This window comes from Vigna unguiculata, chromosome 11, assembly GCF_037176805.1.
Source record: "Vigna unguiculata cultivar grain cowpea cultivar isolate G323 ecotype 2 chromosome 11, ASM3717680v1, whole genome shotgun sequence".
Lineage (NCBI taxonomy): Eukaryota > Viridiplantae > Streptophyta > Magnoliopsida > Fabales > Fabaceae > Vigna > Vigna unguiculata.
Genome location: NC_140802.1, coordinates 4,397,522 through 4,409,686, shown reverse-complemented (window position 1 = coordinate 4,409,686; position 12,165 = coordinate 4,397,522). Strand labels below are relative to the sequence as shown.

The window sequence follows — 12,165 nt, the reverse complement described above, 5'->3', positions numbered from 1 at the left end:
CAACCCACTTTATAACAAACGCAATCGACCACTTGCAACCAAATCGTCCAACCTAGTCTAACCTAGTCCAGGCGGAGCGTTCACACCATTATCAAAGGTTTAGTCGAAGAAAGAAGCTCTTGTCCAAAAAAAAATAAAATACTAGATGAGTATTAAATCGGTGAGTTAATTCTCACCATGACGTTTGTCATCTATAACCTTCTTTGACTCACATTTCCTCATCTCCAGGAAAGCTTAAAAAAAAAAACAAACCAAAATTGAAGAAAGAATTACTACCTTACCTTAGCTGCCCATAAAATTTGGTAAGGAAAAATGAGTCGATGTATCATTTTCGAAATAATACAGATGTAGAAATCGATAATGTATAATATATGCATTTATTAAAATTAAAATACAATAATGTATCCGTTATTAAATATTGATTTTAAAAATACCAAAATAAAGAGTAAAAAAATCAGGCCAATTCATATATAAAAAAAATGGTTAAAATAGCATAATCCTTAAAATTATTACCATAGCCTGATTTTTTACATTATTTATTATAGTTTTGTTTTTACCAATTATTCAGACTCACCCAATTTGAAATCTGTGAACCCTCAAAATCGCTGTTTACAAACCTAATTGGCGTCCTCATTCTCAATCTGTCCGAGTTCACTTGCAGGCCTTTCTGTCTCTCGTCTTCGGAGGTATAGTCTCTAATTTGCTTTCTCTCTTTTTGATCCATGTGCTAACCTTCGGAATAGTATTTATTTAAGGGATCAAACATAGGGTCCAACTTGTACTATTTCAAATGTTGTTGTTTATTCCAAAACTGGGTGAAGTTGGAAGGTTCTCTGTTATTGGAATTTAGGCTTAAATGATTATTAGTTATACTGATTCATTTCTTTCGTATTATGTATAGCTTTTGACAGTGATGATGAGTCTGTAATTTATGATCGAGGTATTTGTGTTTCAAACACTGTTTCTTTTTCTAGTTTTTAGGCGCAGCGAGATTGACTTCGTTCTCCTGCAGGACAACCCTGCTACTAAACTGCAAATTTTGATTGTTATCACTACGAAGGGTATTCAAAATAATGTCGTGCAAATTGGCTAACATTTATCTGTTTTTTTTTTTTTTTTAATGATTTAAGTAGTTTTCCTTTTTTATCTTCCCTTTTTTAAGTTGTTAAGCTTCTGAAAGAATTAGGATTCTTATCAAAGAGCTATTAAAGGGGAACATTTTTAATAAAATTTTGAGAACCTTACGTAGTTTTCGTGTTTCAATTCTTAGGCTTTCCTTGGATCAATAAGTTATTGATATTTAGCATTAGTCCAGATTGGTATCAAATTATACTTTTTAGTCACTTATGTTGAATTAAACTTTGATGGCATGTTATTTGCACGTATCAAATTTGATTTCTGCCTTATAAACAGAATCTTGTGTTACCATGTTCTTTTTGGTAGCGTATTAATATGTGGTATTAGGAGCTGCCAACAAAACTGCATTTCAAAGAAATCAAAGGCAGAGCCGGGAATGGATGAAGACGATCTCTCTTCCTCCTACATTCCCAGAAACCGCGGCGCATCTTTGGAGCAGTGCCAACGCATGATTCATAAGAGTCTCCTTTGTATGTATTTCTTTTCTATTTTTATCCATCACATGTCAACGCTCTCTGTTCTCAAACTCCAATTACTCACTCTCTTTACAAAATCACTTAAAAAAAGAAGAAAACTTCTAATTTATATTATGTGTGGATTCGTTTGATTTGATTATTCCAGACATCTCTCAGCTCCGCAGGTGAGGTTCTTGAGGGAACAGTTGGAGAAAGCCGGGTGTCTTGTAGGGGATAATTTCATCAAAGCTGTTAAATGCAACGAGAGCGGAATAGCTGGTGGTTACACTAAGGGTAAAGGGGTACTTGTCTCTTTCTCTCTTCGGAGTTTGGCTTCTACATGTTATACATGCAATTTAAATAGTGTTTATTCGATGAATGATGCTAGCATCACACACTCTTTTGAATATACTCTTCACTATTGGCCTGGAATTTTTTGGATGTCACAACTTTTTACAGGGTCTCTCGTTTCTCATTTAATGAGTACCCATGTGATTTTGTAGTTTATAATAATTTTAAGCAACAAGAAGTATATAGTTAAAAGAAGGTGTTAACAGTATTCCTCTCATTTTATTTAGGTGACTTTTCTGGTGTAGTAGCTTAAAAAGCTAAGTTACACTATTAAACTAAGCTGCTATAAGATATAATGGTTGAATAATATGATATAATAGCATCAATCAAGGTTTTTTTTTTGTTGATAACGTTAATTAGGGTTTTCTTTATTCACATGAACAATGGCTTTTAGCTTATTATGAACAATTCTTTTGTTTATTAACATCAAGAAATATTATTTTTAGTTGATATTCTTTTTTGTTGTTCTCAACAACATTGATTTGAAAGTGTGTGAGGTTATTTCTTAACCAACACTAATCAAAGTTTTTCTTGATCAATATTAACACAACAATTTCTGGATTGATGCCAACTAGGATGTTTTTTCCAATGCCAATTGGACTCCTTTTTCGACTAATATAAGTTAGAGTTATTTCTTGGTGGATGATTTTTAGGTTTTTCACAACCAATATCGGTGGGATTATTTTTCAGTGGACGTCAACCAAATTTTTTCGGTTGAGGTCTTTATTGGTTATTTTTTCTTAATGCTTTGAATGGTTGAAGACGTAATTTTCGTATTTGATATTTTTGGAGTTGGTGGTATTTCAAACACACTATTCAATCAAGATTGAAAATATTTGAATTGTCTTATTCAACAAAAAAAACATCTAACAGGTTAAACAATTTGAAATGAAAGGAGTTCAAATTAAATTTATTTGAATTTCTTTAAATTTTAAAATCCCCTATCCAAACAGAGAGGTATGTTAATTATTACACAATTCAACAATTTTTAGCTATATGAGATTCCATGATCGGATGACAGTAAAAAAAATATAAAGTCGATAATATTATGCTTGATTGTGTTAGTATGAGCATTGCAATGTGATAGCATCCTTTTATTACATTGGTGTGTGACTTTATTTCAGATAGTTGTGTGCTGCAACGAGATGGAATCTCAAGATGATGTTGACCAGGTGTTAAAGCATGAACTTATTCATGTATTTGATGACTGTCGTGCAGCAAACTTGGATTGGACAAAATGTGCTCACCATGCTTGTAGCGAGGTTCCTATAAAAATGTTCCCCTTACCCATCTAATGAATTTGATGAAGTACCTCCAATTAATTTTTCTCAATGATTATGTGAAACAGATCAGAGCTGGTCATCTAAGTGGTGATTGCCATTTCAAACGGGAACTTCTTAAATTAACTTCCTTGAAAATTCGAGGGCATGAACAAGTGCGTTGCTTCTTTCCTTTTTTCTCCGTATATACAGAATAATACTTTTATTTTCAGTGATAACATGTAGGATCTTATATTTGATTTTTTTTTCTTCTTTCCTTTTTACTATCTAAAGATTGATAGTGTCAAAGGATAAATTATTCATAAAAAGACTTAGGGGTGAAGTGTTGTAGACTTAGAGAACTCGTTGTTGGTGTTTAGATAGGGTTACCTATGGAAGGTTTTGATTAATGGGGAGTTGAGTGAAGTGTTGTAGAGTGAAGTTAGGGGTGATGTTACATTAGGAACTTGAGTATTTTGGGGTGCCTAGGTCACACATTGATTAGTATGAGATGCTTAGTAGAGTATTTAAGTATTTGTTTCACTCCTGTAATACCTAGCTTTTTAGTGTGGGTTCTCCAAGTATTTGGAGACTTATTAAATAGTAGGAGGTGTTTAATAAAGTATTTAAGTATTTGTTTCTCCCATTTAATAGCTAGCTTTATAGGGTGGGTTCCCCAAGTGCTTGGATACTTATTCACTATTTACAAAGCAAGTAATAGGATAATGAATACATGAAGCATGTTGGATATTGACTATTAATATTATAAGTTAGTATATGATAGTTAAAGATCAAAGCAACCATTGGTCTGGAAAGTATGACACTGTTTTTGTAGCTCAAATTAGAAATCAATTACGAAACTAGAGAAATTAGATGAAAATTAAAATTGTGTGAAAACATAAGCATAAATTGCTACACAACCACTGGGCTTTTTGCTAATAATTTTTACCCCATTCATCAGAAAAATGAATAAAGGCAAAAAATAAACCAACACTAGGCTATTGCTGTCGTTGATTAGATGTATCATATTTTATATTTACACGATATTGACTTTTGAAGTGAAAAATGACATATGTTTCACGGGTAATAGTTGAAGTCTTTTTGAGTTTATTCTCCTATTGCATTGCTTGCTACACTGTATGCGCGGTCTGCAATTGAATTTTCTCCTTGGTTTTCAAGAGTTTAGACACTGCTTCTGTTACTTGATCAGTACTGAACCAATGCAATGTAACTTGAAGGAATGCATCAGAAGGAGGGTTATGAAATCGTTGTCTGCAAATCCTTATTGCTCTGGTGTGGCGAAGGCTGCTATGGAATCTGTATGGGATGTTTGCTATAATGATACAGAGCCTTATGACAGAACTCTGTAAAAACTGCGTGATTGTAACTGGTATTTACTATACCTTCGTTGGGTACCATTTTGGGCTTGGAACTTTTAAGGTGATTCAAATATAAGAATGAAGGTTAGCCAGCCAATTCAACGAGAGAGTTGCCCTGGTTCACTTTAACTTCTTCCTACGTTGGCCTTGCATCCATTCTACCCCTTCCCCTTTTAGTTTTTGTTTTAGATGCACTGCTAGAACACTTTACAATTGTCAGAAATTGCTTTAGACACTCATTTCCTCGCTGTGTTGATTGAACGGATTGATTTTTGTAACTATTTTTGTTCTTATCATTGTATATGTTTATTGAAAAATACATTTAGAATTGTACAATTTGAATTTTATCTTTTATTTCGTTTTCTATGATGCACAATCTGAAATAGAATTTGTATTTTAGATTGTATAATTTGAAATAGAAAATATGGATTTTGGAATTCACACAAATTTATGTTTTATTATGCACTTCAGAATACAAATTACGTATTTTTAATTTTATATTTTTAAAATATACATTCTAGAACATAAATTTGTATTTTGGATTATACAATTCAGAACATATGCAACGCAGAACACAAACGTACTCTGAATTGTATATTCTAAAACATCTCCGGATTAAACAATTTGAAACTAAAAATGAAAATCTTTAACCTAAGTGTTTAAAATTGATGATGGTGCAAGTTGAAGTCAAGGAGGTGTAGGAAGAAACTGCCACGATGGAAAACTAGTTCAAACTGTCATCCATTGAATGACTCAGTCCACACTAGCCACCAATTGTAGGGTAATTACCCTTTTTACTACGATGGTTTCTTCCTCATTTTCTATGGGTGTTAAAAATGTTCATGTTTAAATATTGGAATTTGGAAACATGTTTCACATTATATAGTCTGGGATGTATATCCGATTAAATTGCATAATTTGGAAATGTATTCTAGATTTAATTTAATTTGGAATACTTTTTTTTTTATTTTCTTAAAAATAGTTGAGAGCCTTAAACCGAAGAAAAAAGGGGGTTAAGTATGTTTTTAGTTCTTTAAATTTGACTCAAAATTTGAATTTGTTTCTGTTCGAAATTTTGATACATTTTGGTTCTTAAACTTTAAAAATGAATGAATATAGTCATTTTAACTTAATTACGTTAGTTTTTTTGTAGATGTCAAACGGTGTATACAACTCTAATATTAACATGAAATGCGTTCGATACGTAAAAAAAGTTAATGTAATTGGATTAAAATAGCTATATTCATTTATTTTTAAAGTTTAGGGACCAAAATGTAGCGAAGTTTCAAATATGGATGAATTCCAATTTTGAGTCAAAGTCCAGGAACTAAACACATACTTAACCCAAAAAATATAACGAATTCTCTTTACCTAAAGTAAATAACACTAAAACAAAAAAAAAAGTTTCATTTCTTAATCGTGACGGTTAGTATTTTATTTATAAGCAAATTAGTTACATTTTAGTTACAAGGAATAATAAAAATATAAAGATTAAAAAGATAATAAAAACGTATCAAAATTTCTTTATATAATGATATATAGTAAAAAAAATTTTAAACCAACTACAAAATAGATTTTGGCCCAAATCTTGACACATATGACCTCAACCCAAACACATTCTTCTTGGTTGGTCCTCAAACATTTCTTGTGTTAGTAATTGTTAACTTGGCTAATAGATAATCGCTAATGAGGCATGTAAGGCTGTAGTCGGCCCAAATAATACGTATTTTCTCCCTTTTGTTCTTTCACATGAATTTAGAATCACACCTCTGTTAGATCGAGATAAGATGAGTACACCTAAGTCGATCATGAACCTACGTATTGATCTAGATAGTACTCAATCCTCCAACCTTGAGTCTTCAGTTTCTAGGATGAAATGATTGCTTTATACCTGTCCCCCATCTTCTAGGCGTTCATTTCTGTACTTGACCTTTCACCTAATCCCTACATGTGTCATCCATCAGACGAACGTTATTGAATTTATGAGGTAATTGTACTCATTCCATATTTTAAGCAACATAAACACTACAAATATACATTCCTTTGTATATGAGGCATTAATTGGCAAAATATGGAAACAAACTATTAATTAGGAAATGAAGGCATTAGGGAAGAATAATACTTAGAAGCTAGTCACTTTACCATCTAAAAAAAAACTTGTTGGGTGGTTTTATGCAGTAAAATACAAGGCTGATGGAACCACTGAGAGGTACAAAGCTAGAGTAGTTTTATATTTAGTAGCAAACCATGATTACTTGGAGACTTTTGCATCAATTGCAAAAATTAACATTGTTAGAGTAGTTTTATCTTTAGTAGCAAACCATGATTGGATTGCAACAATTTGATGTGAAAATGCATTTCCACATCAGAATCTTGAAGAAGAAATATATATGGAGGTACCATTTGAAAACACAATATGCAAATTGAGGAAGACATTGTATGGGTTGAAACACTCATCTAAAGCATTGTTTGGGAGGTGCACCAAAATCCTAATGAACCTTAAGTATAAACAAAGTCAAAGAGATCATACTTTATTTATTAAGCATTTTTGTTTAGGTGGAGTAACCATTTTATGAGCTATGTAGATAATATTTTTGTGACTGGAATATTTCAGTCACAAAAATATCATCTACATAGACTCATAAAATGAACATGGACAAAGATTAAGTCAATATATAGCTAGAGAATTTGAAATTAAAACCATGAGAAAATTAAATATTTCCTAGGAATTGATGTTACTCACTCCGACAAAATTATATTACTGATTTGCTGAAAAAAACAAGTAAAATAGCCTGCAAACCAGTGAGCACACTAGTTGATCGAAATGCAAAGTTGAGAAATGAAGAGGATGGTATGATTGTTGATAAAGAAATGTGTCAAAGGCTTGTATGGAGATTTATTTATTTATCCCATACTAGACCTAATATTGGTTTTGTTGTGAGTTTAGTAGGTCAATTTATACATCAACAAATGGAAGCTCATTTTCAAGTTGCACTAATTAGAATTATCTAGAATTTGAAAGGGACACCAGAAAAAGAAATTTTATTAAGAAGAAACAAGAATGTGAACCTTGAAGCATATACTGATGTTGATTATGTAGGATAAGTTGTTGATAGAAGATCAAATACTAGTTATTGCACTTTCCTTAGTGGAAACTTGGTAATTTGAAAGAGTAAAAAGCAAAGTGTGGTAGCAAGGTCCATTGCTAAAGCTATATTTCGAGCAATGACTCAAGAGATATGTGAGCTATTATGGTAAAAAATTAAATAGAAAGACTTGAAGATAAAATGAGATAGACATATGAAACAATATTTAACCACAAATATGCAATTATTATATATTTCATAATCCAATACGATATGATATAACTAAATGTATTGAAGTTGACAAACATTTTATCAAAAGAAGCTTTACAATGACTTGATTGCACACCAAATATTTTTTTTTCAAAAATAACTTGCAAATATACTTATTAAAGGGTTTAACAACAATAATATTAAAAGAATTATATCCAAGTTGAGAATAAAAAAAGTATTAAGATATTTTAGGAAATTTCTAATAATATCCCTGTTAGAAAAAGATTACTCAGATAATACTAATAATAATAAAAATATAAAATGATATAATAATAATTATTAAATCAATAATAATACTAAGACAATATATAAAACAATGAATATTAATCAGAGATCAATAATTATTTTAACAATAATAAATAATAGATAAAAGGTAAGAAGTAGAAATATCCTGGGTTGAGACACACATAGCGCTATCCTTAGAGAGAAAACACTCCTACTGGACAAGGCTAAACAAATATATCAATACACAATCATATGTGTTTCTTATTCTTATCATATGCGTTTCTCTCCCAAGATACAACAACCCGTCAGATCGATCGAGTGCAGCGAAGGATGTCAGAACCTTATGAACACCACTGTCTTAAAGATAATATAGAGAAGAAAATAAGAACACTTTTAAGAAAAAACTCTAGTGTTTGTTATCTTTGTTGTTGTATGCTTCCCCATGCACCTAGGTGGTATTTATAGGTAACAAAAGGAGACAAAGAAGTAAATAGTAATAAGAATATAGCCGTTAGCCATTAAAAACATTAACCCATAAATTAAAGGTTTATAAAAACTTTAGTAACAGTAAGTTTTTTTATTTTAATTATTTATTTTTTAAATTATAATAAAATATTTCCAACAATCCCCCACATAATTAAAAAAAAATATATATTATCTTTTAAAACAAAATATTGTAGTTCAGCGTAAGGAACCTTCCGGGTCTGACCCTTACACCTAGTGCTTATAAACTTCCACCCGAGAAAATGCAGAGACTTGATTGTCTTTAACTACATCCCCTGCGACCAGGTTTTAGTAAATAACACATACAATATCGGTGTTCATTATAGGTTCTAGTCAGTGGGTGCACATTACGGCCTTGTGCATGTATCTTGTTTCATGAGTGTCACTTAGAGACTTGCCCATGTCTCACAATGGCGGCCCCACCATCACACTCACTAGGTAAACCCTCAAAGGGTGGTTTGTGACTCACACCCCTACAATAATTGTCATTGGGTTTATTAAGAGGTATTTTATAAAATAAGCATAATAATGCACATACCTCCAACCATTGGGTTTATTAAGAGGTATTTTATAAAATAAGCATAATAATGCACATACCTCAACCTTATTATTGTCACAATTTATAGTACACCTTTCCATAGGAATGAGACATAAAATTTAATCAAATAATTTGGTGTACTTTAATCAACAACAACTTCGTTGTTACCCATTGAACTCCATTCCATGGGATCGCCATTCATGTGGAGATGGGTGTCCATTGTTGCAACTAATTTATGGGCTATCTCATTCCCCTCGACGACTTAAATACTTGTTGTTGATGCATCAACCCTTTGATAAGCAGATCTGCAACCTTTCTTTCTAACCTGACAAAGTCAAGAGAGATAATATCATGAGTAATTAAGTTTCTAATATATTTGTCTCTCATTCTCATATGTCAATTTTTCAATTTCATTGACATTTTTACTAAAAACTTTAAATATAATAATTTGATTGTTAGGATGCATTGGAAAAAAGAATAATTTATGATTGCGCAATAGATCATGACATAACAAAAACTTTTTAACATATTTCCATGATAGGACATCTTCATCCATGGTTAAAATATAACCATAACCAATAGGTGATTTTGTGCCACCAGAATTAATATCCAATTCACATTAGTATCATTCAATTAATCTCAAAAAATTGGACATATTGCCATAACTAGAAAAACAAATAATATCACAGTAGATGACAATACAGTGATGTATATATTCATTCACTTTATACTATATAACCATGATTTTTTTTTTATTAACAGGTATGCATTGTAAGATACCCTCACACTTTGAAATATTTTAAATGTGGTTCTTTTTTCTTTCATAACTCATAACAAGTTTTAACACAATCTTTTGTGTTCAAAATATGGTAAGCAAGATATAAAATTTTATTAATATAATGTTAGGCAAACTAGAACTTGGAGAATAACACTTACCATATCATAACATTTTTTTCTTTCTTTTTTTCGCTACACCATTATATTAACACCATAAACTATATGAAGATGTTACTTAATGAATAATATCATGAATTTCACATAAAACACTCATTTACATACATGTATCACAACTTCTCTATTTAATTAATTTTGCACCTCAAAATTTTATAATTTGAATGATCTCTAATCAAAATTTCTCAATATATAACATGATATATAACATCTTTATCAATGGTAAGAATAGACAATATTAAAGCATAAAATAATATAACAACATAAGCATGAGCTATAGACATCACAAAAAAATTATTCAATGAGAAGGAATTTCATTTATACATAATTTCATTTATTGTTATCAATAGAAATAGAAACAATTATACACATCAATTTTTAGGCTTTGTTGAAACTGATTAAATTATAACCATAAGAAACACATTAATTTATAAAATGTGTTTTCAGTCTTCAACTCTATATTGTTTTTAATGGTAGAAATGAATACAGATGAGTAATCAAAAAATATAAATAACAAGATAATATTTTTCTCTCTAAGAATGTTAGAAAAAGATTACTCAGATAATACTAATAATAATAAAAATATAAAATGATATAATAATAATTATTAAATCAATAATAATACTAAGACAATATATAAAACAATGAATATTAATTAGAGATCAACAATTATTTTAAAAATAATAAATAATAGATAAAAGGTAAGAAGTAAAAATATCCTGGGTTGAGACACGCATAGCGCTATCCTTATAGAGAAAACGCCCACACTGCACAGGGCTAAACAAATATATAAATGCACAATCATATGTGTTTCTTATTCTTATCATATGCGTTTCTCTCCCAAGATACAACAACCCGTCAGATCGATCGAGTGCAACGAAGGATTTCGGAACCTTATGAACACCACTGTCTTAAAGATAATATAGAGAAGAAAATAAGAACACTTTTAAGAAAAAACTCTAGTGTTTGTTATCTTTGTTTTTGTATGCTTCCCCATGCACCTAGGTGGTATTTATAGGTAACAAAAGGAGACAAAGAAGTAAATAGTAATAAGAATATAGCCGTTAGCTATTAAAAGTATTAACCCATAAATTAAAAGTCTATAAAAACTTTAATAACAATAAATTTTTTTATTTTAATTATTTATTTTTTAAATTATAATAAAATATTTCCGACGATCCCACCGCAATGAAGTTCCCCCACTTCTCATTTGGATTATACTATTGACCTAAGCAACTGAAAGATGATGGAAAACATGGCATAATTAAGATTTTTACGAGCTCTTGAAGCCATGGAACTGAATTATTCATACGCATGTGTGGTACGAGCTTCATGCACATGGGTTTACACGCTAAGCTTCTTCCCGGTTTACTAGGTCATCGATTTAACCATCAAAAATACGTTTAGCATATGATTTTTAGTTGGCATACGCGTTGTGTGAATTGGAATTTGTGCAATACAAAGTACTACTTTGATATTGGAAAACTCCAAAGTCAAATGTTACAATATCAACCTTCTTTTCTAATTTACACATTTAAAAATATTTGTCACTATAGTTCTGAATTACTCACTTCACTAATGGCCACTGGCCTATATATAATTTCAAATACATATACATACATTTAATATCCATGTTTAATATTATTCTAAAACAGGTACTTTCACTATTTTAATTTTGTGTGACAAAAACTTATCAATGATATGCACCGAGGTGTACTTCCACTTCCATGTTTGGTTGAAGCACAGCAATAGAAATAATATAGCTTTTAAAAATTATTAATATTTACTTTTGAATAAAATATATTCAATATCCTCTTCACCGAATTTGGTTTTATTTATTTATTTATTTTTATAAAAATTAACTCTCTCGCTTTCTTTTTATAAGTGTTCGTTAAGGGGATTTTTTAAAAGAAACTAAGAAATACGATATAATTTTTTTACTTAATCAAATATTTGTAAGACTTTCTATTTTAATTTTCTACAAACAATATATATATATATATATATATA

General features: G+C 30.4%; 1 protein-coding gene across 8 annotated transcripts; it reads left to right on the top strand.

Annotated features, from left to right (window-relative positions):
• Positions 1-530: 530 nt before the first annotated feature.
• LOC114170092 (mitochondrial inner membrane protease ATP23-like) lies at positions 531-4,935 on the top strand. Of its 8 annotated transcripts, XM_085669464.1 has the most exons (7): positions 550-686; positions 902-940; positions 1,444-1,607; positions 1,770-1,894; positions 3,068-3,205; positions 3,292-3,378; positions 4,441-4,935. In XM_085669464.1, the coding sequence occupies exons 3-7, from the start codon at positions 1,514-1,516 to the stop codon at positions 4,570-4,572; spliced, it is 576 nt and encodes a 191-aa protein (XP_085525590.1). In that variant the 5' UTR covers positions 550-686; positions 902-940; positions 1,444-1,513; the 3' UTR covers positions 4,573-4,935. The 8 variants fall into 8 exon arrangements, with proteins under 8 accessions (XP_027911374.1, XP_085525590.1, XP_085525588.1 ...); XM_028055573.2 differs by lacking the exon at positions 902-940 and having other exon boundaries at positions 531-686; XM_085669462.1 differs by having other exon boundaries at positions 902-1,607.
• Positions 4,936-12,165: the final 7,230 nt, after the last annotated feature.

What these genes read in the sequence shown, in the direction of transcription:
- LOC114170092 (XM_085669462.1), top strand. Translation starts at nt 1,370, where the DNA reads ATGTTATTTGCACGTATCAAATTTGATTTCTGCCTTATAAACAGAATC. An exon ending in CTCACCATGCTTGTAGCGAG is followed by an intron (nt 3,206 to 3,291) that starts GTTCCTATAAAA and finishes TATGTGAAACAG; the next exon opens with ATCAGAGCTGGTCATCTAAG. An exon ending in AAATTCGAGGGCATGAACAA is followed by an intron (nt 3,379 to 4,440) that starts GTGCGTTGCTTC and finishes TGTAACTTGAAG; the next exon opens with GAATGCATCAGAAGGAGGGT.